Source organism: Balearica regulorum, chromosome 9 (assembly GCF_011004875.1).
Source record: "Balearica regulorum gibbericeps isolate bBalReg1 chromosome 9, bBalReg1.pri, whole genome shotgun sequence".
In the NCBI taxonomy this organism is placed as follows: domain Eukaryota; kingdom Metazoa; phylum Chordata; class Aves; order Gruiformes; family Gruidae; genus Balearica; species Balearica regulorum.
Window position 1 is genome coordinate 5,914,949 of NC_046192.1, and position 27,153 is coordinate 5,942,101.

The window sequence follows — 27,153 nt, forward strand, 5'->3', positions numbered from 1 at the left end:
GTGGAGTGAAGCAGACAGAGCCCCAGACACCAAATGAACTTTTTAGTTAAACAGGATCCAGCACAACTTCATGGGTTTCTTGGTTTTTTGGTTGTTTTTTTTTCCTTTCCTCATGTGCTCTGTGAGGCCCGCAGCTTGCTGCTCTGTGCAGCGCCATGCTCAATGAGGGCCGGGGAGGAGAGCGGCCACCATGAGTGGATGGTGTGTTTTTGGCCAAATTTCCTGCCTAAGTTTTGTTTCTTCTTTTCTAGAAAACACTGAAGTCTTCAAGTGGGACGCCCATGGAGGGCGTGGGTATGCTGGCAAAGCTGGCACATTTTCAGGGCTCGGGACAAAAGGCTGCCTGTGGCATGAGGGCAGGGGTTTTAAGTGTCGTGCTGCGTTGAATTCTCACTGGTGATGAGTTGTTGGATGACAGAGTAAATGAGTGATTAAGAGTGAAAATGCCTTGGTGCAAATCAGTAGCTCTTTGTGGGTGCATTGCTTTCAGCTCCGCTCCCTCAGACAGAGACACCAAAAGCCAAGCTCAAAATTAAATTCCACTTGCAGACCCTGGAGCTGAACTGCCCAAAGCACCTTCTCCTTGCTTTGTGTCCGTGCAAGGTGGAAGAAGAGATTAAAATATAACTCCTTGGCACTAATAATCTCTGTTTAACCTCCATCTCGAGAGTCAGTTAGCGTCTGAAAATATTGAATCAAAGGGTGAACAAGTTATTCCTAAAATTTCATTTATTAAACTTATTATTAAACTGTATTCCTAAATTTGTTTTCTATTTCAGGAAATGCAAACAGATAAGATGAAACATTTGGTCATGAATGTTTTTAAGATCTGTGATAAAACAGCAGCTTTTTGGCACAGATGCATTATCACCTTTCACAAGTGATGCGAGATGGATTTGTATCTATCTATCTGATTTGTCAGCTCTCCTTTGCCGCTTCATTGCTAGTTCTTAAATGATGGGATCATCTTCTTTCTGAAAAAAAATGCATGTTTATGGAAAACTCTTCCCTCTGCACCTCTGTGAACGCTCTGACTGCTTTTCCGCCTCTGGCGTCCTGCAGTACAGTTTCACAATTTCACAGATTAATGACGTATCGAGTCTGTATGGCAGGGCAGGGCCACCTGTCTGTAAAGGCAGGATCACTTGAGGACACGGGACCCTGAGTGGTGACTTTGAAAATGAGAAACTGGCCCTATATCATTAGCTTTTGACCGTTTTTTTATCATCTGTGCTGTTCTCTCTGTTCCATTCTGCCTGCCTGCGGGTGTACAGCTAGCTCCAGGTTAGCTCATAGTCTTGAGCAGCGCTGCGCCGGAGCCACCAACCACCTCAGCACCGCAGAGGCTGATGCTGTGCTGATTAGCCAGCCCTGCACCCCGGGCCAGGCAGCGGGGAGTGGGGTGCCGTGCCCCCCGTTAGCTGGTGCAGAGCGGGGATGGGCGCAGTGCGGCGTGCTTGTATGTCCTGTAGAAAAGTACCACCACATGGGGCAACGGAGCCATTTCTCAGCTACGCTGCGCGTTCTCATCCGCATTTATAAAAAAACAAGATGTAATGTAGTTTAGAAGACAAGTGGAAAAATAAGCGTGGGGGATGACAGGCAATCCAGAGGGCAGCAAGTTTTACGAACACTTTTATTTCAGGAAATCAGGGTGCATACATTTCAACCTAGCCTCTGCCAGTAATTCTTAGAAGATCAGGAACAAAAAAAACCCCATGGGCAAAATTCAAAAATAGAAGCAAAAGCCTCTAACATTCACATGTGCCACAATGCCGGAGTGAATGCTCCCCCCAGTCTGAACGCACCTCTGTTCAAATGTAGAAATGGGGAGGATAACTACAGGCAAATTACAGACCGGTTGGTGAAAGCAGAGGATAAACTGATTTGTTCTTTTGGGAGCAGGACAAGGTCAGGCAAGCATGTGTTACAATTACCAGACCTATCTCCGCTCTCCTCTGTTGCTTCCCATTAGCAAAAAACTTTGGGGTTTTGGTTTGGGGTTTGTTTTTTTTTTTTTTTGGTGTGTGTCTTGTAGTTGAGAGTAAGAGATAAAAAAAATCTGCTGGAGCTCTTGAAACATCAGGTGTCTCCATCCAAGCACAGGGTGCTCAGAAACAAAATGGTTCTTATATTTACATAGGAGCAAAGGGTTTTTTTTCAGCTTAAGAAATCAATTATGTGAGTCTATAGCATCAACATTAGCGAGGCTGAATAGGCTGGTGTGCAGCCTGAAGAGCACTAATGATCTGTTCCAGCACGCGCGCAGGTCATATGTAAAATTCATTCAAAACAGAGGCACCTGTATGATTTATTTCTACAGCATTGTACAAGTAGGGTATTGCTGCAATCGGCCCTTGAATAAAGCATGGCTGGCTTTACAAACAGTGCTATCCTTACATCATCTTCGTTTTTCTCCTCCTTGGACATGTGAATGGAAATTGTAAATAAATTAAGCTTTGAATTTGGAATTTTAATAAAAGTGAAGACCTTCTATCCCCAAAGGATTGCACAACTAAGTGACCTTTCAAATTGATAAGGTAGGAAAGGATGTTCATGGCTGAGGGGTGAGAAGAAAAAAAACCACACAAATAAGAGTGTTTTTGCCTTGCTGCCATGGAAAAGGTGGTACTTTCAAAGGTCACCCAGGCTGTCTTGTGAAGGTCTGCAGCATCCCATGTAGGCGTTCCCCCCCTGTTTCACACCACAACCCAAACCGCATCATCTAGGCCTGTTTAGTGTGCTATATTTTAGCAAAACACAAACAGATGTAATTTGTGTTAGTTTAGTATCCTCCAGCACAAATTTGGTAGGAGACTGGTGAAAAATGCCAGGAAAATCAACAGGTCCTCGGGATGACTTGGTATGTACAGCCTTCTCCTGTGGAGGAACTAATCCCTGGGTCCAGGCTAGACACTCCACTTGCAGGCTGGTGCCGCCGGCCTTACTGGCACAGACCTAACTTCTCCCAGTGCTGTAGCTGCCACCATCCCAGAGGTCCTCTCCTGCCATGTCTTTGTGTCCCCTGGCCACTTCCAGCCTTTGCGCAGGGTGGAGCACATCAGTCCTCACCGTAGGGCCAGCCCGTCTCCATCTCTGTCCCCACACCCATGGTGGATGAACCGGCATCAACAGGCTCCGACTCCCCAGCTCTGCGTGGGTGACAGCTCACCTGCACAGCCATGGCAGGGGATCAGCCTCTCCCCACGGTGGGTGTCTGGCCCCATCACGGCGGGGCCGTGGGCGCGATGCCGCCGGCAGCGGGCTCTCAGGAGCGTGCAGTCTGGCTCCCGGGGCTGACAGCTGCAGTTCTGCAAAGGCGACACTCGTGTGACTCATCTCGATGCTGTCTCACGCTGCGGACACAAACACATTTATCAACAAGTGTCCCCTGGAAGGGAAAGCACTGTGCTTTAATGGTTTCCACTGCATCGTTCCCATCATGCCACACCATCAGACACTGAAGCATGCTGCTGCCCCAAGCATCGCCCCTCGCAAAGCCCCCAGGGAGGTATTTGGTCCCTTCCCCACTGGCCTGTGGCTTTTGCCCACGTAGCATTTCTGAGTTCAAAACCTTGTCTACCCGGTTGGAAGATGGGTGTCACTGTCTTTCTGTTTCCTCTCAGTCAGTGCATCCGCTCTGCAGCTTCAAGGGGCTGCAGCAAGCACACTCAGTGCAGCATTTCTATTTGAAACTGCTCCTGTCCCAGGCACTACACCCCGATTTTTGGACAGCAGCACACAGAGGTGGAGCTGGCATCTTCCATTGAAAAGCTTAGCCGGTTCCATTTATTTATTTTACAGCCAGGTCTGCACGTGAGCTGGCACTCACGGTGTGCTCTTCCTTTTAACACTGCTGACTTACTCACATGTCATCCCTATCTTCAGGGAAGGCAGGAAGGAGCACCCAGACAACTACAGGACAGTCAGCGTCACCTTGATCCTTGGGAAAGAGATGGATGAAATCCTCTTGGAAACCATTTAAAAGCATACTAAGGACACGAAGGTGATTGGATTTAAAAAAATCGTACCTGACCAACTTGATAGCTGCCTCTAAAGTGATAACTTTGCTTGGTGGATGAAATGAGAGCAGGGGATGTTGTTCATTTCAACTTTAGTGCTGAAAGTCTTACTGTCTCCCATAATACCTGCTGAGACAGACTGATGAAGTATGGGCTAGATAAATGGACAGGGAGGTGGACTGAAAAGTGGCTGAACTGGCAAGCTGCAAGGGCTGTGATTAGCAGCATGAAGTCCAGCTGGAGGCCATGCCCTAGTGGAGTCCCTTGGAGCTTGAGACTGGGGCAAAAAATGGAGATGCCAAAGAATAATGGCCTGGCGCTAGGACAGAGTGCACCTCGGCAAGTTTGCAAAGCATATAAAACCGAAGGGAGCGTCTGATACACCCGGGGGTTGTGCCACCGCTCAGAGGCACCTGACAGGCTGGAGCAATGGGCTGACAGGAACCTCATGAGGTTCAACAAGGGGAAGTGACCTGGGAACGAACAACCCCAGGCACCAGTATAGGCTGGGGCTGACTGGCTGGAAAGCAGCTTTGCAGAGAAGGAATTGGGATCCTGGTGGAAACCAAGCTGACCATGAGCTGGTAATGCCCCGCTGCAGCAAAGGCAGGCAACAGCATCCTGGGCTGCATTAGCATGAGCATTGCCAGCAGGTCAAGCAAGGTGATCCTTCCCCTCTACCCAGCACTGGTGAGACACATCTGGAGTGCTGTGTCCAGTGCTAGGCTCCCCAGTACAAGAAAGACGTGGACTTACTGGAGCAGGTCCTGGGAAGGGTGATAAAGATGATTAAGGGGCTCCTTTCATATGAGGAGAGGCTGAAGGAGCTGGGACTGTTTAGCCTGGAGAAGAGAAGGCTTGCAAGGATCTTATCCATGTGTATAAACACCCAATGGGAGGGAGTAAAGAAGATAGAGATCTTCTCAGCAGTGACAGTGAGAGGACAAGAGGCAATGGGCACAAACTGAAATACAGGAAAATCCATTTAAACATAAGAAAAAAAAGCGTGATCGATAACTGGAACAGGTTACCCAGAGAATTTGTGGAGATAGCCTTGGAGATATGCAAAACCAGACTGGACATGGCCCTGGGCAACAGGGTCTGAGCAAGGGCTTGGAGTAAACATCAAGAGGTCCCTTCCAACCTCAACCTCTCTGTGAACTAGGCCATCATCCTGAGGCAAAAAAACCTCACAGCATCAGCCTCTGTTTGGGAAACACAGCTGCAGCTACCACAGGCAAACAGATCCCACAGCCTTTCCTCTGTGGTTCTCCTTAGACATGTCTCTCCTGGCCTTAAACATCTGCAGTGACCCTCCAGTCCCTCTTTCATGCTGCAACACAAAGAGGTTCTGCGGTGTTTCATATCAGCATGCTTCCCTGCCCTCTTCCTTCACAGCACCTCACGTATGCTAGATGGTATCTGAGGGTCCTATCAGCGTGTGGTTCAGAGACATTTTACGTGGCTCCTACCTTATGCACGGATCGTTTGTCCTCCGTTACAGACCAACCTGGGGGCTTTGGAAGCCTGGTTGCCTCCTGAGGGCTGTGATCAACACACACATCTCTGTGGTCATAGTGTTGCTGCAAGGTGCCTAAGCCTTGTGGTAGAGCAGAGCGAGTAGGTCTTCAGGTTCTGTTGAGTCCTCTCCCCTGCACAGCCTTGCCGGACAGCTGTGCTGCAGCACCTCCTCTGCTTGATGCCACCTTGTGCCTCCTGAGCCAGGGACACCTGGGCCACATCAGCATCCTGAGGTCCTTTGCTCACCACCCCACTGCCTGCATGCTCTCACCCCCGAGCTCCAGCCAGCAGGTTTCTCGTCTCTCACAGCTCACACAGCCAGGAGAGTACCCATCAGGCTGGCTTATGAGCAGCCAGCCACCATTAGCATCACTGCAATGGAGAAGTGTTACAGATGGTCAGGTAGTAAGGGTAAGTGGGCAGCGAGACAATTCCTTACTAGCTAGATTGCACACTGATTATCGACACCAATTAAATAGCCCATCACTGAACCCTTTGGGGCTTACAGGTCTCTCTCACCCTTTCACTTCTGTCAACACAGGGCCCAACAAGTGAGGCTCTGCCACCCATGTGAGATGCCGAGGCCTTGGTTTGGTTGCCCCCTGAAGCTCTCGGGTGCTTTGGCTGTACCTGTGCTCACACCGAAGTGCAGACTGGAGCCCTGCCGCTGGCCCCATCATGGCCATCTCCTGCTCCATCCCTGCCCCAGGCTCCAAATCCATCACAAGGGGCCATTTGGGTGCAGGAGTCTCTAGCCGAGGAGAGTTGAAGACACCTTCTCCAGCCTAGAGAGCGTCTATGCTATGTGCCAAACTGCTCGGTGTGCCCACCTCCCCGCCCAGAGCTGTGCAAGCATGACTCAATTCAGCACTTAGCTGAAGGTCCCTGTACCTCCAGCTGCACAGGGTGATCTAATACCAGATATCACATCCTCCTAGCCTTGCTTATCTTCAGTTTCAGCAGGGCACTTCAAATCCACAGTTGCTGAGTACCATTGCTAGCTGTTGAAAGCACCATATTAGAAAACCTGAATGATGAGGTTAGTGAGGCTAGACCTCACTGGAAAGTGTTGTCACCATTTATTTGCTCAGCAGATGATTGATATTCAAGACCAAACTGACATGGAATCTTCTCCTACGCAGGAGGAGGAGGTGCTACAGAAACCCTCAAGTACTAGTGAGGTGTTGGTGCCGGGCACCTACCCTGTGCATGCAGCCCGTGCCCATCCTCCAGCCCCACCGGCTGGCCCTGCTCCTCCTGCCCAGGCTGCACAGCTGCACAGCCCCCACATGCCCTACCTCCGGCAGGACCCGCTGCTGATCTTGTGGCGTTAAATCTACAGGTAACATCACTTTGTTTTATCCTTTCGCTATCTGTGAACTGCTGCTCAGGGTTCTGCTGTGGCTGGGACAGTTTCTGCAGGGCAGTGCAGTCCCTGTGATGCAGAGGTCCAAGCAGTAGGTTGCGATCTCTGAGCCTTTCAGTTTCTGTTCTTACTTCAAGGTATTCTCCAGGTACTCTACCTGAAAGATCAGAGCATATTACTTCCTAACAGCAGCTGGGAACTGGAAGCTAAATTCATCCCAACATGGGAAATGAGTGATTCCAAAAGATTTCTTTTTTGTCTAAGTGAACCCTTGATCCCCTTCCACAGTCTTTCAAAGTAGTTCTGTGGTTATGGTGACTATGTTACTGTTTTCAAGGGATTCAGTGATAGATGAGCCTGAAAGAACAGAAGTTTCAAAAACAAAAAGAAAAAAGTGCTGTGCTTTAGATCATTGTGCTTGAGAGAGCTGTGAACAAGAGCATCAAGGTCAGAGCAGGCAGTTTCCAGGTTTCTTTTTGCTATTTGGAAACAGAGAGGAAAAGCCCCTCGCTTAAGTTCTGTGGCAGGAGCCTCACCTAGGGCTCTTCTGCCACGGAGGCACTTTGTCTGCTCACTCTTTCTGGCTGTGCTTCCCTCCCAGGTCAGCTTGCCAGGGCCCGTGGTTAACACCCCTGTGAAGTATTGCCCTGTCCAAGTCTACTCTCAGACCTGTGCAGCATATTTATTAAATCTTTGCTGATAGTTACACATTCAATTTATAGGAAAGTTGGTGAAAATCAGGGCAGTTGCCATAGAGGTGGCAGGTTCGAAGGCAGTTGATGCAGAAGATGCCATGCTGTACCCCTTCCTTCGCACCCCATTTCCTTCTTCCTCTCCCTCTGCTCAGTTCCAGGTCCCTTCCCCAGCCCAGCAGCCCCCCCTTGGCTCCCATGATGTCCTTAGTCATTTCACCCACCACATTCACCCTTCGCTCCTCTGGTACCTGCTCACTTCTGAGTTCCCCCCACAAGGCGGGAGGAGGATTTTACACACAAGACTCCCCCTCCAGTGCAGCTGCTTCCCCATGGGCATCTCACTGGGAAACACACTGGGTGCTTGCCACCACGGTGCTACTGCAACTGCCACTGAGCCTTCAGCCTCTGCCTTGCTCCTCTTCCTCCAAGCTCCCTGTTAAGGGTCTGGAAGGAGCCTGCTACTTCTTGAGCTGTTGGAGGAAATGAGCCCAGCCCTAGCCTTCTCCCCAGCTGGTCACCAGCTTCTATGGAGAGGGACAGCTGCTGATCAGCTCTCCCCAGGCTATGGTGGGGGGGGGGAAAGCAGAACACACTCCACAGTACTAGTGACCTTGTGTGTCAAGCCCCAGCCCGTTCCTTGTCCTCCAGCAGCAGCAAGATGCTGTTGTACAGCTGTCTCCATCCTATTCTCAAAGCTGTAGGTTGCTGCCTAGCCCCTCTGATGCTGCACCCTTCTCACCTACCTCACCTTAAGCATTTCCAGCAGCCACAGGATATGCTAGCTTATCAAATGGCATCTCTTTAAAAACATTTTGTGCTCAGCCATACCCTATCCGTGCTATATGTGACCTGTTTTAAAATGCTCTGCTCGTTTCCTCCCTCCTCCCCCCAGTCTCTGGGCTGCCTCCTGCCCTGGAGCACTTGCAAGCCCTGAGCTGCACCAAAGCCCCGGGGCAGGTCACAGATGCTGGGAACTGGATTTGGGCCACATCTCCAGCTCCAAAGGCAGTGTCAGCCAGGGCCCTTTCACGCTGCAGAGCCCACCAGCGTGGTTTGCCTGCGTTGTACTTCAGCACGGAGGCTGCTGCTGGCATTGCCGACCAGGGCCAATGAAAACCAAACTGAGCATCAGCCATGCCAGCAGACATCTGCCTCGTGCAGTTAGGAGCATAACGATGTGGCAGCTTCGGCCCTTAATGTGAGGTGTTTCCCTGCTGCTACTTACTGTAGTTCAGAGAGGTTTTCTTTGGGCGATAGCTGTCAGCTTCCTCCCAGGGTGCGGGCAGCGAGCAGCAAGCCTCTGTTGGGAAACCCAGGCCTGAGCACACAAGAGTTGGGAAGAGAGCTCTACACAGGAGTCACATCAGTGTCCACTAGTGCCCTATACACTTGCATATCCCCCACAGCAATTGAGTTAATTGTGTGTTTATCAGTTACTTCAGAACTGAAGTCTGATTTTGCAGGCAGTGCTCTCACCAGCTGACCAGAAGGTCTGCATTGCTTGCAGAGGCAAATAACTGCTTAACCAGGCATGTTCAGTCACAGTGTCCCTGCATGTCTGAAAGCTGTAGGATTTCACCAGATCCCTCACAACATCACTCTCCTGTTAGAGTGGTAAAAAACTTATTTTAAATTAAAAGGTTAAATTCTTTCCAAAGTGCATTTAGATGCAAGCAGAAATTCAGTGACATCAGCACAGAAGCATCAGTTCAGAGAATTGTTCCGTGTGCACCTCACATGAAAGCTGATTTTTATCAGCCCATGAACTCACAGTCTTCACACAACCAATACTCTTGCAAAACATCTAATAGCCAATGTGGCAGAGGCTCAGTACCTACTACTTGCATCTCACAGATTTCCCGGGGTGTCAGGATGCCTGCCTTGAGCAGGTAGAAGAGCTTTTGCTCATGGGTTGTGCTGGGCTTTAGCTGTGGTTGCTGCAATCCTTGCCTAGGTCAAAACCAAGCTAAGGGTAATTTTATCTTATTTGTACAGCTTGGCTTAAGGAATTAGTGTTCATGTTGTCACAGGATGCCCATGCTATCTACAGGAGCTCTTCTAAGTGCTATTCTGCTCCCCCCTTCAAGATTCCCCTATTTAATAAAGGCTGTCTGTCATGTCCTATTGGAAGAGTACGTTGAAATATTTACTCATATACTGAGTAAACATAAACAAAGCTTGACAAAGGATGCATCCCAGTTACAGGCTGACTGAGAAGGCCAGCTTTGTAGACTCAAATTCACATTCATAACAAAGTAAATAAAATGCACATTCATAACAAAGTAAATATTTACTTAAATACTCTTTTTTATAGGAGCCATGCATCTTTTAAGAGACAGGAGGAAAGTCTTATCATGTCTTTTCCCATTTCAGGACTCAGAACATCATACAACATCTACACATCGGGACAATGAATGTGTCCAACAACTGCAATGTCACAAACCTAGAAATATATCACCATGTTCGTCTCACTGAATTTGCTCTGTATAACCTCATTTTCTTTTTTGGAGCACTATTTAATGCCCTTGCTCTCTGGGTGTTCTTCTGCAAGATAAAGAAGTGGACAGAAACCAGGGTGTATGTAATCAATTTAGTCTTTGCAGACTGCTTCGTCATCTGCACCTTGCCTTCCATGGCTTATTTGCTATGGAATAAGTCAACCCGAGATGAACTCTGCCAGTTTACAGAGGCAATGTATTTTATCAACATGGTAGTGAGCATCTACATCGTTTCATTTATCGCCATCGATCGATACATTGCCATAAAGCACCCCTTGAAAGCCAGGACCTTCAGGTCTCCATCAAAGGCTGCCCTTCTCTGTGGGCTTCTGTGGGTCTCTGTGATAATCGGTGCCACGTTGCAGCTCTGGTGGAGACACGCTGATCTCTGCTTTCAGAAGGATACCACCATGCCCACTGCTCTGAAGCTGCTTTCTATTTTCTTTGTTTTTACTCTTCCATTAGCAATCTTGACTTTTTGCTCCATAGAAGTAATCAGGAACCTTAAGAGACGTCTGAACAAAAATTCACCAGAGGATAAATTAATCCAGAAAGCTGTTCACATTATTTATGCAAATATGATTGTATTTCTAATATGCTTTTTACCAGCCTACCTTGGGCTACTTGCCAGGTTCATAATGGAGAGTGTCGGAGCTACCTGTTTCCTGCTCCAGGTTATGAAGAACTTCTCCTCTGTGACGAGGTGTATTGCCACATCCAACTGCTGCCTGGATAGCATCTGCTACTACTTTGTGACCAAGGAGTTCTATGAAGCCTTTCCACTGCCCAAACTCAGCACTGAAAAAACAGATCAAATCCACCTCTCGCAGACACACACTTGCTAAAGAAAGATATTGGGGGGGGGGGGGGGGGGGGGTGTGCAGCAAGGGGGACAAAAAATGCCAAACCCAAAAAACCCCAGGACAACTCTGTAACATCAAGATAAGACACAGCTTCAGCGTTATTTGGATAACTATGGCTCTTTCTCTCTAGGGAGATCTTTGTTAGGTTTAGCATTACTAAGTTAATTGGGATTTATACTTTATGTTTCTATTAAACAAATAAGTTATTTCACAGAGATGTGTAAAAGTGTGCATGTAATCGCTGGCCGTTAACATGTCTCCAACCCACCCTCCAGCACCTGCTTGTTACTCTTACAGGCAGACAGGCGAATCATGTATGTCTCACTGGTTTATTTCATTTTGCAGCTTAAGTCAATTCGTCCTCATTGTCAACATGTACAAAAGAATATAGCATGTTTTATCCCATTGTGTATTTCAGGTTGTTTGCATTAATAAAATAGTCCATTTTATTTTTATTTTTATCATATTCCTCTGGTGAGCTGGGAGGGTTCAGGCAGTACCAGCATATTACTAAGTACAAAACAGCCTAGACTCTGCTGACTGCCCTTTCCCTTCAAGTCAATGGGTCAGACAGATGTGAAGGAACACTTTTAGGATGAAAGCAAGATTTGTCCAGTGCCATAAAGGCACAAAGTCCCGGAGATTTCTGAGCTGAGTCCTCCTGCCGGCTCCTCTCCTGCTGCACTGCAGAACCCTGGCACAGAGACACCTCCTTGCAGCGGCCATCCCTGCGGGGCCGCTGCTCCCACCCATGGGGAAGGCCTTGTAACTCCGTCTAGACCTTTGCCACCTGTGCATTGCTATTCCCTGGGTTTATGTTGTGGCACCAGGCTGGCCCCCAGGTTCACCCTCCCGGCTGCAGCTCAGGGTCGGAGTATCACCCCACAGCGAGACACAGCTGGGTCCAGGTTGCTGCATCTTGCCCACATTGAGACCCCTAACGTTTCCATGGGGGAAATGCATTTGTCCATGAGTCAGCAGCCTAGAAAGGTCAGGGGAGATTGGGAGTGCATTGACCCCTTACATGTTATTCAAATGCTCCCTAGGACTGGGCTTTTTTCTCTCTAAAAACTGAAAAATCTCCAAAATGGCCTCTGAGCTCTGCCCAGGCAATGCTCAGAGTGCTCCAGGAGAGAGTGTGGAGGAGCCTTCCCTGCCCACTTACACAGTTTCCCCTGTGACCTACATCGGCCTTCAGGGAGCCCGCGGCTGCTGCTCAGTCTGCTGCGGTCGCCTTGGAACCACCAGCTCAGGACCCAGGAATTAATAGGACAAATCCTGAGGGAGTCAGAGTCTGGCTCCTGTCAGCTGGCTCACATAGATGGAACTGCAACTGCTGCAGCCAACAGACAAGTAAGGCCATCAAAATTACTATAAAATACCACTGGGGCACGTTCTTAAACATGTTTTTAAAGGTCCTGACACCTATGGTGTGCTCACTGCCATACTGGTATCTCTCACCTGTGCCCAGTTGGTAGTGACTATGGTTACCAGCTTGGGCTTTCCAGTGATGCTGATGAGCAGCGCTAGACACCTGGCTGCTTCGCAGAGGACAAGTAGGCTCATAACACCTGTCCCCTTTTTGCAAAGGCACCGAAGAGAAGCATGCTGGGTCCCCTCACCCTGGGCTCACTGTCACAGAGTGCACGAGCGTTGACGTGTCCCCTCGGAAAGGCCATCGGCCCCCCCCGGCCTGGGGCACGCTCTGCAACCGCACCGGCGGCTGTGTGGGCTGCTGTGCTCCCTGGGGGACTTTTCACTGCCAGAAGGGCCATTTGCAACCATTATGGGGTTTATTTCAGAAATTATGTTTTCCCACGATTGAAAATATTAAATTTTAATTGCTAGTTTGTGTGAGGTGAGTGGGGGGAGCACAGAGTGGGAAAAATGACGGTGCAGCACTGAGCGGATTGAGTCGAACAATAGAGGGCACCAGAGACTCGACCATCCCAAAAAGTAGGTGATAAATGAAGCACTTTTGAGGAACAAGAGTTCATTGCTGTGTTTCAGCGCTCCTGAGCTGTCAACAGCAGGCTCCCAGGCAGCTGTGCAGTGCACGGAGCAGCACCTTGCACTGGCACCTACGGCCTCGACAGATCTCCTCCCCTGCCAGGACACCCGCATCTACACTGCAACCTTTCCGAGGACTAAATCCACCTGACAGCCCCACAAGAAACAGGTAATGTCTTGGTGTGCTTGCTCACCTCTTAATTGAAGCGCTAGCCAGGGCTGTCTGATTGTTAACATAATCCTCAGCGGTACACAGATGCCTCGGTTTCCTCCTGCTTTCACAGCTGTTTTGCCTCACTGTTTTGCAGCCATTTGCCATTCAGGGGGGGTCTTCATCCCTCGCTGAGGTTTCACAGCAGTGCTGCTTACCATGCCTTTTCTGTGAGCGTGGAGACACCCGGTTCCAGGCATGCTGCGGCATGGGATCTTGGGAACCGCCACCGGCTCTGTGCTTACATGCGGGATTCGATGGGGCTGGGACGCCCAGCCCAGCCCGGAGGGCTCAGCTGCTCCTTGGGGCAGTGCTATGCATGCAGAGACTGGCTTTTCACTGTAGGATGACCGCCGTAGGACGGCATGGAATGGCTGCAGGGTAGGTGATAGCATAGTACAGCCAAAGACCTATGAGGCTGACAGCCCAAGAGAGCTAGGACACTGGCTGTGTGTTAGTTCCTCCATAAATTCCACTCTAAAAATGACTGTAACCCTGTGGTTCAGTAATGCCGTACCAGTTCTGGCGCCAGGGCAGGTGCTGCGCTTTCCTCCGTGGTTGTCAGATCCATCTCCCAGACGTTGTTAGTTGAACATTTTCACTACAGTTTAGATGTTGATGCTTAGAAGCCGCTGACTTATAAGGCAATATATTTATAAGAGATTGTAGGAATCTGGGCATTTTTCTTTCGTGCCTCACTGTAAACACTTCCTTTATGAGCTGCAGACTAAGTCTAATTCATACTCTGCAGCCTTCTTCCTGGTAGCGGATGCTCTGAAATACTAAAGGACTTCCAGGGAATAGTCTAAGTTCTTGGATTCATGTTTTCTGCCCTAGCAACATTTTGGCTTCCCGTCTTTGAAGGTTGAGATCAGACACATGTGCTCACTTTCCCTTCTCTCTTTGGAGACCTGTTATCTGCTGGGGCTGGTGGTACCCATGCTGAGCTATTCCTTCGCAGCGTCCGGCAGCGAGAGGACCAGGTTTGTGCTTGGGGGTAGCCTGCCCGCAGCAGGCATCCACCCACCACCCCAGGAGTAACGCCACCTGAGCTAACCCATGGCTGAACGGGCTCGAGTCCTCTGCAGGTTCACAAGCCTGGCAAGATCCAGAGCAAATCTACGGGGTGGCTTCAGCAGCAAGGCAAGGACCTTGGAGGCAAAGGGGGAATGCTGCCCAGCTCTGCTTTAGGCTGCCCTAAAGCCAGCAGCTCTCTGATAACCCCAGCAGCAGCAAAGATAAGGGAGCACAAAAATTATCATTCTGCTTTGCAGACCCTTTGCTATTACCCAAACTGTGCAAACCAGGACTGGATGGAAGGCAAGGCAGGCTTAACCCTGTAACAGCTGCAAGAGAGGGTTGCCTCTCTGGTTTTGTGTTAGCTGGTGCTGACAGTGCTGCTCTGGTAGATGGTGCTGATGAGCCACCGAGCCCCTCCAGGGGCTGCCTACACATGCAGTGCAGGGGTGTGAGGGGCCGCAGGGCCACGACAGCCTGGGCACTGCAGCAGGACCCAGCCCAGAGGACTGGTCCCCGAGCGCGGTCTCATGCCTGCATCCTTTTCTTGCAGAGAGTGCCCAACATGGAGAACTGCACTGAAAACAATATGCTGCAGAATGACACTGCACAGAATATTTGGCTATTTCAACTTACCGTCTACATCCCGGTGCTCATTTTGGGGATCCCACTGAACATCATTGCTTTCTGGGTCTTCTGCTGCAAGCTCAAGAGGTGGACCGAGACCAGGGTGTACATGATCAACCTCATGGTCGCAGACAGTTTTCTGCTCTTTGCCCTGCCTTTCCTGATATATTTTACCAGCTACGACCATCCCGTAGACAATCTCTGTTTCACCATACAGAACATCTATTTTGCAAACATGCCTATGAGCATCCTTATTATCACCCTGATTGCAATTGATCGATACATTGCAATCAAGTTCCCTCTAAAATCAAATATTCTTCAATCCCCACTGAAATCAGCTTCTATCTGTGGGTTTCTTTGGGTAGTACTGATAATTTATTCCTACTTGCATCAAAAATTTCATAAAGCAAAGGAAAACTTGTGCTTTCAGAAAGAGTCTACTGAACCTAACTATTTAACGTTATTCTCCATTATCTTTGGGTTTATTGTTCCCTTAGGGATTGTGATTTTTTGCTCAGTACAAGTCATCAAATGTCTCAAAAAGAAAATGGCTACGAGCCCCCATGAGACAACGTTAATCCAGAAAGCAATCCACATTGTTTCTGTGAATTTGTGTGTGTTCGTTGTATGTTTTTCACCTTTCTACATCACACTGCTCTTGCGGTTTGCAGTGGATGTTGCTGGAGCTTGTTCTCTGCTCTCAGAAGTTAGAGCCTCTGTTCGGATCTGTGCATGCTTAGCAAATTCTAACTGCTGTTTGGATGCAGTTTGCTATTACTTTGCTGCCACGGAATTTCAGGAATTTTCTTCTCTGTTCCCCACTTGTATATCAATGAGGTCCAAGACGAACCAAAGCCAAGAGTCACAGCCACCCACAGAACAAGTCATGATATAAAAGGTGTAGTGCACTGTAGGTGTTAAGAGCCACAGTGCTGAAGCGAGGGAATGGGACCACCTACAGTATTTGCAATCGTTATAGGTATAGGCATACCTGCAAAAAGGGGCAACCCCCTCCAACGGGTCTGATATTAACTTGAATTTTGTCCTTCTGTCCTCAGTGACTTGACTCCAGCTCTGACTATTGTCTTGGACTGTTGTATCGCAGCTTCAGGCATCTCCTGGTCCAGAGGGAAAGCCATGTGGTATGGAGAATAGATAAGGCTATTGTTTCTGCCATGCGCTTATTTGTACGTATCACACAGCTAAACATAGGAAACTGAGCACCCTTACAGCAATACACAAATCCACTTCTAATACTGTAATATATATGGTCACTTAAAAACCAAGAGAAAGCCCCTGTACTACAATGCCAAACCTAACACATCTGTGCTGCTCACATCAAAGAATTTGCCCGTACAGTGGTAGTTTCCTGCCAACCTATATCATTTCAAAGCTCATATCTATCACCAAGGTGCAGCTATTGCTGTGCATGGAGTAAACCGCAGGAGTTAGCGCCGTGAGTCTGTTGCTCCATTGCTGCCATAGAACACTTGTATTAGCTTGTGGCAATGCCCTGGCATTTGTGAGACTAAAATATTTGTGGGTATAAATAAAGCCATTTCTGCGTGGATAAAATGAGCTACACAAAGCATTGTGGACCACAGAACAGATCCTTCGTATTCTGCATATCAATTATAAAGCTGTGAAGATCTTATCTCACCCAAGCGACTACCGTAAGCCCTGGTGACAGGTTTGTTGTTGTATTTTAATGGGATCAAATCTTCAGTGGGTGTCCTGTCTGGTGAGAGGTGATTGCATCCGCCCTAGTTGTCACAGCCTCATGCTGCAGGAGTGTTGATGCCCAGAAAACAGCAGCAAGCAACACGGAGCAGATGCAGCCCTGATCCCTCCCTTACCACCCATGAACAGTTTTCAGGGGAGGTTGGTGAGAGTGGAGTGTGTAAGGCCCTTCTGCAGAGACAGGGCAGATCCACAGCCGAGGGCTTCTCAGCATTCCCTGCGTGATGAAGCATTGCTTTGGATTTGGGTTTTTTTTCTTTCAGCTGCTTGGACAGTGCAGGGTGGGGGTTCAACAGCTCTCCTATACCTCATTTTGAGACATTTAACTCTTTCCAATACAAATTACAGAGACCCTTGATCTACCCTACCTGGATACGGGATCAGGCATTGATTTTAATGTCTGGCTTTGCAGGTACCAAATTCCTCTATAATATCCCTGCTTGCTGACTATGCACGATGTATCCTCCCACCCCATGGGGAAGTGACACCAGAGCACTCAAAACAGTTTAGCCGCAAAGGGGCACTGGAAGGAAGTAGCACAAAGAGAAAGCTAGGCTGAGAGGGGAGCCAGTGCCAGGACGTGACTACTTGATGTTTATCTGCACAGAAATTTCATCTAACATTTTATCACATAGTCACTTCAATAACTTAAAGTCAGCATGGGAAACATTAGAAAGTTTTTGAAATGCATGTGATAGCTGTATCTTGGTTAGCTTCATGGTCCTTGACTTTCAGTGTCTTCTGACTTGTAAACCCCTAAAAAATTCCTCCAGGGAAGCCACACCCATATTCTGCTCATTTAAACCTATAGACAACTTTCTTAGTGACAACTTACAAATAGTTCCCCTACAAGTGGCCTGTCACCTTCTAGTGTCTGCAGACCACATGCTGAAACCACTGTCTTGACATTCACCAAACAATATAGGAAACAACTATTCCCCTCACAGAAAGTACTCCCCATGCAAACATTAGATCTACCTGCTTTATATCAATACTTTGGCAGAGGTCCGAGAATGATGGAAGGTACAGTGAGCAACTGTGGCATAAAAATGAGTTAAACTGCTCAGGTCATTCAGATGATCATTTATGTCCTAATTTTCTTCTTTGATGTATTATTTATGCTCTGGCATTACTAGTATTTTACTGCAAGCAGAGCAAAAGGGCTGTGTGTGCATGTGTGTGACCAACTTAATCATTGCACATTGTTGTTTGAACCTCAATCTGCCTTTAAAAGTCTGTTTTCAAAGACAGGAAAAGATACAAGAGACAAATAGTGCCTGATCTTAAAAACCATCTGTTGCTTAAGGAGATGCCTGAGCGTTATCACCCTTGTAGCTGTCCACAAAGAGGATGCAATTAACTACCCCTGGAGAACAAGAGGCTTAGGGTCCCTCTTAACCCATTCTCCTTTATGGCATGCTGTCAATCTTCATGACAGGCATCACTTACATGTCCAGACAAGTGGTGTTCAGCAGGGAACTTCTGTTTTCAGAAATAGCACAGAGGGTCTTCAAAAACACATATAGACTTCATCTTTTTTCAAAATAATAAAAATTTTCATAATAATCTCTTTGGAACAGGCATTCGCATATAGAGCTGCATGAAGTGAATTTTTGTAGGAAGCAAACTGAGGTCTCCCACCATTCGTGTTCTAAATTTAAAAGATTAAGTGTTCCTTTTTCTTATTGTGAATTAGAAATTTGTTGACTTCACAACCCCTGTTATCATTAAGTAATATTTTTGTTGTTTGTACCAAATGCTACAAAAACAAAAAAGGAAACATTCTTTTGCAAGTGAAAATAAAGATATCTTATATTACTGTATCTATAAATAAATCTTCATTTATTACCATTATACATCAGAGTCCTCTATTATCAATGCTAAATCTCTACTGGAGATTGTGAGAGGAGACTTAGCTACCACAAGATCTGCCTTACAACAGGATATTTATAGTGTAACCCGAAGACGAGCAACGAGCTTTCTGATTACCTGAAGACATATGTACTTCCTTGGACAAAAATCATCATCTGGTTTACGTGTCAAGTTGTAATGATGTTTATGATGGGTTTCTGATACCTTCCTTCAGTGGAAACAAAACCTCAGCTGAGTGCTCCCAGTAAATCAGACAGATGAGTTATCAGCACTTGGGCCACAACAAACTACCAGACACCACACTGCACGGGAATAGCAATCCATGAGGATAGCGACATGATTATCCACAAATCTCTCCTGTTTCCTAGCACAAGTGTTTGCCTAATGATAGTGGGGAACAGCAGCCACAGACCATGAGCAGCTCCAACAACCAGCCGATCCCTTCAGCGTTGGTGCTGCAGGAGTGTGGAGAGGGCTGTAGTAGAGAGCCCTGCGAGCGCATTATCTGCTGTGGCTCGGTTCCTGCATGGCGCTAAGGAAGGTGAAAAAGGAAACAGTCTCAACAGCCAGGGTTGGTCTTGGCGTGAGGTTGATGCAGTTAGCCTAGCACTCCCATTTCACAGGCTTTCCATGCTAAAAATAAGACCAACATGTTCTGCTCTCAACCCTGTAGTTCTGTTTGGTCACAATCTGCTGTTGCAACATCACGACTTCCCGTGAGAAAGCCAGGATAAAAGCCACACAGGGCAGAGACATTGCAGAACCCAAATGCCACAGATTAGCACAGTGTCTCGTGTCCCCCTTACACATTTGGGGGGGTACGGGTACCTCTGTCACCTTGCCAGAGGCCCTATCCCGCTGTGATGTGCCAGCGGCTGTAGCCAGCAGGGCACAATCTCTGGGAGGCAGAAGAGATCGAGATTTTCCCTGGCAGGGAGAGGAGGCAGGAGCCCACCAAACCTGAGCTGTCCTGCCTATTAGCTGCCAGGAGCACAGGAAAACCTCATGAGAAGGGCTGGGAAACAGCCTCAAGCAGGACATCAGGTGGAGCTTACAAGGAAAGGAAAAATGATTGTGCAGAACAGAAACAAGTCTTAAAGATCAAGAAGTGTAAAGATCAAATGGGTCTTAGCAAATTCTTCCCTTCAATATGAAAAGCTATCTATATACACAAATTACAAGCAAAGAAATGAGATCACCCAGTGCTGCTGCTGATAAAAACAAAAAAATTGTCCAGATATGTCCTGAAAACTACCTGATTGCTTTGTCACAGCTTTCAGTAAGGATGAGGAACCCAAGAAGTCCAGAATTTTAAAGGAATTAGCACATGAAATCTCACACCAGCAACAAGGATTCTAAATAAGTCAGCCAAAACAGGATCAGGAGGCAGAGATCACCAAATACAGTCCCTTCTCTAGGTTGTGGGAAGAAAGGAAAGGGTCTGGCCACTAACAGCTCTACTATGTTCGGACCTGAAAAATGCGCAGTTTCAAAACACGTCTGAATAACATTAAATGGGAGGGAACAAATAGTGCTCCACCTTACAAGAATATTTTGCCTCATTGGCTCCTTTCAGTAGGAAAATCACTTTTCCAGCCAAGCTGTGGTAGACACTGGTGTGAGTAAAAGGTCCTTTGGAGCACACTGCGAGCAGTAACACACTTTATAGAGGCACTGGTACTCAGCAGTGCCGTAGGCCCCCAGACTACCCCGCCAGAAAGCTGCCAGCAAGGAAGTGAGAAAACAGCATGAGTGTCACCACCACCGTGCCACATGGTGACAGCACTTGCAGGGCTGAGACGGGCTGAAAACTGCAGAGGCAGGGAAAAATACCACGTGAGCATCGTTGGTCCATGGCAGAGGTAATAAAGCTCGTGACTTGATGGAAGAAGGGTGCCATAAGCAGCTGCAAGAGCCTACAGGGTGGCTGATGGGGAGCCGAGGGGCAGAGAAGAGAAGCATGAGGATCCTGACCCAGCAGTATCCAGAAATCAGACAGGGACCTGAGAGCCACACCAGGAGACATGTAAGTTCTCTGCAGATGTGTTGGGTTTGCATGACAAGGTTTTGGTAGCTTGGGTGGCTAGAGGGGTGGCTTCTGTAAGAAGCTGCTAGAAGCTTCCCCTGTGTCTGACAGAGCCAATGCCAGCCGGCTCCAAGACGGACCCGCCGCTGGCCAAGGCCAAGCCAATCAGCGCCTCTGGGATAACATATTTAAGAAAGAGAAAACCAGCTAGAGAGAGCTTTTGCAGCTGGAGAGAGGAGTGAGAAGATGTAAGAAACTCTGCAGACACCAAGGTCAGTGCAGAAGGAGGGGCAGGAGGTGCTCCAGGCGCCGGAGCAAGATCCCCCTGCAGCCCGTGGTGAAGGCCATGGTGAAGCAGGCTGTCCCCCTGCAGCCCATGGAGGGAGGATGAGGGGGTGTAGAGATTCCACCTGCAGCCAGTGGAGGACCCCACGCCAGAGCAGTTTGCTCCTGAAGGTCTGCACCCGTGGGAGAGACCACGCTGGAGCAGTTCTTGAAGGACTGTCTCCCGTGAGAGGGACTCCATGTTGGAGCAGGGGAACGCTGAGAGGAGTCCTCCCCCTGAGGATGAAGAAGCAGCAAAAACACCGTGTGATGAACTGACCGTAACCCCCACTCCCCGTCCCCCTGTGCCGCTGAGGGGGGCGGAGGTTGAAGCCAGGAGTGAAGTGGAGCCCAGGAAGATGGGAGGGGTGGGGGGAGGTGTTTTAAGATTTGGTTTTATTTCTCATTCCTCTACTCTGTTTTGCCTAGTAATAAATTAGATGAATTCCCTCTCTAAGTTCTGTCTGTTTTGCTCGTGATGATAATTAGTGAGTGATCCCTCCCTGTCCTTATCTCGACCCACAAGCCTTTCGTTACACTTTTTCTCCCCTGTCTAGTGAACGAGGGGAGTGATAGAGCGGCTCTGGTGGGCACCTGGCCCTCAGCCAGGGTCAACCCACCGCAGCAGATAACACTTCATCATAGCTTTGCCTACTGGTAGCTGGTGTTGAGTTGCTCTGACATATCCTGGTGAACCTGCTGATCACAGCCAGCTGCTTTGTGCCCAGTGACAGGGTTTGTCCTTCGCTTGAAGCCTCACCAGGCTGATCAGAGACGTAGCTGCCCTCATCTGGCCACCACAGCACCAAGCTGTGCATGGGAAGCATCACACTAGGGAGCTGCTATGAGCTCAGTTCCCTGCAAGCCTGACGTTGACTGCTTATGGTTAATACCGGTAATGATTGCCTTGACATAGACAATAGGAGCGAGTGGACAACACTTGAGGCTGATGCAAAGTGAAGTGTTTTCTGTACAGTGGCGAAACTATCACAATCTCGGGAGCTGGATGAAAACTGAAGTACTAACAAGAACAATGACATGAAAATTATGGTGTTAGGGATCAATGAGCTGGGTGTACTAAGAAGTCAGTAACTACTTATGAGCATCCACCAAGAAGCAGCCACAAGAAAGGCAGAAGCAGTCCCTGGAAAGTCAGGAGCAGTATTTAAGCTAAGCTCTATACTGACTACACACTGGCAAGGAATTAATCTCACAAACTGGTTTATAAGGCACAGACAGACAATGCAGAAATACTCCTGAGGCTGCTCTAAGGCAACCTGGAAAGCGGGAAGGGGCAATGTGTTTGCCCAAGACAGCAATTCAAGGTACTAACAGCAGGACCTTTGAGTTTGTTGACCAATTATCTGAGCTCTTCTTGTAAACGGGCTGCAATGGGCAGCCAAGGAGGACTGCAACTGCAACTGCAGAGGGTTCAAAAAGTCAGCAGGTCACAGGGTCACATTGCCACATTTCTCAGAATTTCTGGCTGATGAGAATTATGGAAGACAAGAGAATTATCATGATTCAGAATGAAACCCAGTTACAATAATCACAAAACTGTCTGCAAACCACTGTCCTCACATCTCCAACAGCTCTGTGAATGGGACTGGGGGCCTGCTGGAGCTGCTCTGTCCTGGGGCTTAGCAGTGTGGCAGTCTAGAAGACAGACAGAAGACCTCAGGACCCTCCAGAGACATCAGGCACTGGAAAGTAAATCAAAGGGGAAACCCAAAGCCATTCCATCGCCAGAGGAACCGCGGCAGGGCCACATGGCAGATGAGCGTTTCATCTCACTGCAGGGCTATTGCAGGCTCCTCAGACAATAGGGGGTGGTATGAGCCATGCCAGCGGTGACAGAGGAAGCTCAACCCCAGGGAAATGCGTTGAGGAGGGGCGGGGGTGCTTCCTCCACCAGCATTGTTGGTGCCACAGCCACTAGCAAATGGTCATCGAGGAACACCTGACCGGTCATGGGGCAGGAGCAGCGCTAGGAGGGCTTATTGTGCCTGTGCGTCGCACCGCAGCTGGTCTGGAAGAACATCCACTCTCTTCAAGGACGGTGAGTCAGTAGGTAATTCCTCCCGGCTATTTGCTGATCTGGTTATTTGAGCTCTGCAAGGCACTGCCTTTCCCCAGACATGGTGGGACACCAAAATGGTCATGGAGAAACAGAGAGTGCTGGAGCCTCTGTATTTTCAAAGGCTTGTTTAGATACTGGCCACATTTGGCATGTTTTGGATGCTTAAGGGCTGTCTCAGCCTTTGGTAGATCTCCCCATTGTCTCTTACGATCTACCCTTATTTCTTTTGGACTCATAACTCATTCCTCATGTCCAAAGCACAGAGCTGCTGCAGGTATTGGCAGTAGCACGTTCCCTCACCTCTGAAGAGGTCTCCCAGCATGATTCCTCAGCAGCACAATTTTCAAAGCTAGCCAAGAGCTTCAGCTGCACTTAAACGCTGCGGGACTTGCTTGGGATGCTTTTGAGCCCGGGGAACATGCACCCATGGAGCCATGTTCCCCTTGCAGGGAAGATCCAAAGACATCTCAGACCTCCTGGGTCTTTCCTGTCCATAAATAGTTGCACCTAGAAAATATTGCTGTATTAATTCCTCCAAAGCAGGAGGGCAAACAGCAATATTGCCCTTAGACTCAGGGGAATAAAACCACCCGCTAGACCAGATACAGCTCATCTCTCTATTTCACATGGCTGCTGATCACTTTTCTTGCCATGACTTTTTTTTTTGCAGGTGGGGGTTGGGGAGTTTGCCTTGGAACGTGGCAGATTGTTCTAATATTTCTGAGACGACAACCGACTTTCACAATCCTTTAAAAGCAACGCGTAGCCCCCAGTACTCTGATTCTTGCTGCAAACCACTAAATGCTACCACTGAACATAGGATTCAATGGCAGCCAAAAATAATGAGATGTGTACCAATAATTGCTTTTATCACTAATGAGAAGTGACGCAGAGACAGCTCAGGACTGAAGAAGAGGACAGCTGTCCTTTTGCAGCACATCTCCCAGAGCATTTTGAGCTGCAAGGATGCTGGCTGGCTTCTCCTAAGCACCGCTATAGGGAGACAGATGAGAGCTGAGTTTAAGCAATCCCTTTCCATTTCTGAATGGGTTGTAACAGATCATACAACTCCTAGCTGCAGGATACCCGCTTCTGCCTGATCTGAATCTGGCCCTAAACTGAGCCCAAGCATTTTCCCCTGCTGCCCTCCGCGAGCAGTCTTCCCCGCATGGGACTCATTAAGAACCTGTGATTTTTCTCTCCTCCAGAACTGATCAGGCTTGTCCCTCTTCCTCCGTTCCCACTAGGTACCCTACAGACAGTTGTGCTCTGCAGAGTCATCTCTGCAGTCTGGTTTTCACTGTTGGTAAAGCCCTGAACTATCTGAATTAGTCACCAATTCAGTCAAGAGTCTAGCTTCTAAAAGGTTTAATCTGCTTTTGCAGGAACTGTGCCTCTTAATACCCTCAAAATGAACCTCAGCAGCTGCAGTATCACAGCCTATGAAAGCTTTCCACTTGTCCAGCTGTGTATTTATGTCCCAGTTTTGCTTTTGGGCATTTTGCTGAATGCGTTGGCGCTCTGGGTGTTCTGCTGCAAACTCAGCAAATGGACAGAAACCAGAGTATACATGGTCAACTTGGCTGGGGCTGACTTCTTGCTGCTCTTTACTTTGCCTTTTAAAATGTTATCCCAGTTCTATCATCTGAAGGCAGATACGTGGTGCCTAATTCTGGAAGGTGGCTATTTCATAAACCGCTTAATGAGCATCAGTATCATCACCGTTGTAGCAGCTGATAGGTACCTCGCAATCAAGTACCCTTTGAAAGCCAAGGTGCTGAGGTCGCCGCCAAAGGCAGCTTTTGCCTCTGGATTTCTTTGGATAATCATTATCTGTGTGATGTCCCTCATTAAAAAGTTAGAGGACCGAGGACAAGATGAACTTTGCTTTGAAAAATCTTCTGTTAAGCCCTCAGTGATCACACTGTGTGCTATTATTGTAGGGTTTTTCATACCACTGATCATCTTGAGTTACTGCTCCATACAAGTCATTGCAGAACTCATTAGAAAGAAGAATCAAAACTGTCACAAGGAAAAGGTAATCAGGAAGGCCGTCTACATCGTGTCTGCAAACCTGATAGTGTTCATCGTATGCTTTTTGCCTCTTTACGTCGGGCATCTCCTTCGCTTTATAATGGACTCCGTCAGCTCCAACTGCTCTGCAATACAGAGGGTTAACAATTTTGTTCACCTCGCCTCAGTCCTTGCAAACACAAACTGCTGTCTGGATGCTATTTGTTACTACTTTGTCAACAAGGAATTTAAGGAAGCGTCTCCCAAGCTAACGAAGTCCAAATGTGAAGCCAGTGAAGAAACTGAAATTCAGCTTCCATGCGTAACACATTAGTGCAAAACACATGCAGCTCACATTTTATACTTGCTACGTTCAAGTTCAACTGGGACTCAATAGCAGGCTTTCACACTTTGGTTTTGTGTGAGTGGGACGGAGGGACTTTCTGCTAATGGGAAGGATTCAGACACATGAAAATTAGCCCTGATTCAGTCAACCACAGCAGTCCAGAGCCTGATGCAATGATCTAGGTTGCCACTAATAATTCTCTGCCTTATGCAAATTTGAGTAAAATGATAGCTTTCCCCTGAAAAAAAAATGTCTTCCATTTTCCCATAAAACTCAAAACAAGTACAGCTGGTGGTAAAGGGGATTTTTGTCCCTCATCCCCACCTTGGATCAGTTTTTATGCAGCTGTAGGTGTGACAAAGAAACAGGTTATTGCAAATATTAAAAAAGAAAAAAAAAAAAGTCTAAGTGAAACCACTGCAGAAAAAGAAAGGTAGGATGTTTTTATAAGTCACAAATGTCTTGTTTTTCAGTTGGCAATAATGCACAGTCACAGTAGCAGAGGCAGATTTAGCCTGCTTTAGACAAGTTTACAGCACTGTTCATACTACGTAACAGCTACAAAATGGTCATCAATTGCAGTACAAGGTCAGAAGAAATTCCAATTGCTTCTACTGGGGAAAAACTTTACAGCAAAAGCGTTTGAGTGAACTGGTATTACAGCTACTATCCAAAGAGTTGGGGTGGGGCGGTGGGAAGAAGGACTCTGTATTAGGGTCTATTCAACCTTAGCACATGAAGGACTGCCTAAAGAAAGTGGCAGCGAGTTGTTCCAAGGTATCCAATATAAATAAAGTTGTGTTACTGGCACAGAGTGCAGTCTCTTAATGAGTTAAATGGCAATGGTAGAGGATTGGGTGGTATGGGATCTGCTCTGCTGTCTGTTCCCAAAAGGGACAGCTCATCTCCTGGCTGTCCAAGTGAGGGGCAGGGGGTATGAGCTGCAACTGAAACCAGGATTTTCAAAGGCTGAAGAGTACATGCCACCCTGCGATGCATTTACCCACAAACAGCTAAGTAGGTAAATCCACTAACTAGCCACTTTGTACCAATGCTCAGACTGCACCAACATGCCCCAGGATGGGAGGTACCATGCACGTACCTCCACCCACGTTTCCTGACCCTGGGCTTGGCTTTCATCTGCCTGCACATGCTGGGCCAAACCCTGCTGCCACTTCAGCCACCTTACAGCCCCACATCCAGCTCGGCCTTTGCATCTCCTCCTACTCAAGACACATGCCAAAAGGAAGAAACCCCTTAAAGAGAGACCTGCAGACGACTGTTGAGCAGAGCCCTCCATCCACCTGCCCAGCAAAGCCCATGCCACTAGCACAGGACAGTAGCAAAGCCCTGACAGCTTCTCAAGGGGCTGCAGGCTTCTCACCATGCTTGCCAGAGAATCAGGCAGAAATCTGCTCTGTCAACACCAAAATGTGAGAGCAGGATCTGGCCTTCATTCACTGCACAATGGGGAGAGAGAGTAGGAGAAGCTCCGGTTGCAAGGAAGACCTTTTAAGGAGGTTGGTTTCTCCCCTCTTCTACCCCTGCATTTTCTTTGAAAAGATCAAAGCAGCAACAAATGGCGCTGTGCATGCAGAGATGGGTATCTCCTCCCAGCTCAGCCTGGGGTGCAGCTGATTGCACACTGCTCAGCCCAGCACAGTGGGGATCACACTTTGCCTTTCCCAGCCCTGTGTGCTGATGGGTCTCCTGCATCGCTCTAGTAACATGTGCACTTTGTGACTTTAATTTGAGGGACTGCTCCCAAATAAGGCTAAACATACCTTTAAGATTCCCCCCCCAAACCTCCCCAGTATGGGATTTGTGTGCTGAGAGCGCAGTGATTTGAGAGATTACCTGGTTGCAAGTGTGTTTTCTTCTGTACCTCCAGTCTCACCAACATTGGCATGAGCTCTTCAGAC

General features: G+C 48.1%; 3 protein-coding genes and 2 long non-coding RNA genes across 8 annotated transcripts; 3 read left to right on the forward strand and 2 right to left on the reverse strand.

Annotated features, from left to right (window-relative positions):
- Nucleotides 1–714: 714 nt before the first annotated feature.
- On the reverse strand, nt 715–9,825 carry LOC142602901 (uncharacterized). Of its 3 annotated transcripts, XR_012836728.1 has the most exons (5): nt 9,081–9,825; nt 8,830–8,922; nt 7,067–7,266; nt 5,495–5,915; nt 715–3,356 (listed from the first exon to the last, which is right to left on the reverse strand). It is a non-coding gene; the product is annotated as an uncharacterized LOC142602901 (long non-coding RNA). The 3 variants fall into 3 exon arrangements; XR_012836727.1 differs by having other exon boundaries at nt 8,830–9,825; XR_012836729.1 differs by having other exon boundaries at nt 1,728–3,391; nt 8,830–9,825.
- Nucleotides 6,254–10,947, forward strand: LOC104634707 (G-protein coupled receptor 35). The gene is made up of 2 exons (XM_010301293.2): nt 6,254–6,885; nt 9,978–10,947. The coding sequence occupies exon 2, from the start codon at nt 10,015–10,017 to the stop codon at nt 10,945–10,947; it is 933 nt and encodes a 310-aa protein (XP_010299595.1). The 5' UTR covers nt 6,254–6,885; nt 9,978–10,014.
- LOC142602902 (uncharacterized) lies at nt 10,480–18,090 on the reverse strand. Of its 2 annotated transcripts, XR_012836731.1 has the most exons (4): nt 18,020–18,090; nt 15,822–15,948; nt 10,717–10,900; nt 10,480–10,617 (listed from the first exon to the last, which is right to left on the reverse strand). It is a non-coding gene; the product is annotated as an uncharacterized LOC142602902 (long non-coding RNA). The 2 variants fall into 2 exon arrangements; XR_012836730.1 differs by lacking the exon at nt 18,020–18,090 and having other exon boundaries at nt 15,822–16,218.
- Nucleotides 12,958–15,828, forward strand: LOC104634699 (G-protein coupled receptor 35). Its single transcript, XM_010301280.2, has 2 exons — nt 12,958–13,144; nt 14,757–15,828. The coding sequence occupies exon 2, from the start codon at nt 14,769–14,771 to the stop codon at nt 15,723–15,725; it is 957 nt and encodes a 318-aa protein (XP_010299582.1). The 5' UTR covers nt 12,958–13,144; nt 14,757–14,768; the 3' UTR covers nt 15,726–15,828.
- A 4,217-nt stretch (nt 18,091–22,307) lies between the features above and the next one.
- LOC142602988 (G-protein coupled receptor 35-like) lies at nt 22,308–26,001 on the forward strand. Its single transcript, XM_075761838.1, has 2 exons — nt 22,308–22,863; nt 24,258–26,001. The coding sequence occupies exon 2, from the start codon at nt 24,284–24,286 to the stop codon at nt 25,217–25,219; it is 936 nt and encodes a 311-aa protein (XP_075617953.1). The 5' UTR covers nt 22,308–22,863; nt 24,258–24,283; the 3' UTR covers nt 25,220–26,001.
- The last annotated feature ends 1,152 nt before the right edge of the window (nt 26,002–27,153 follow it).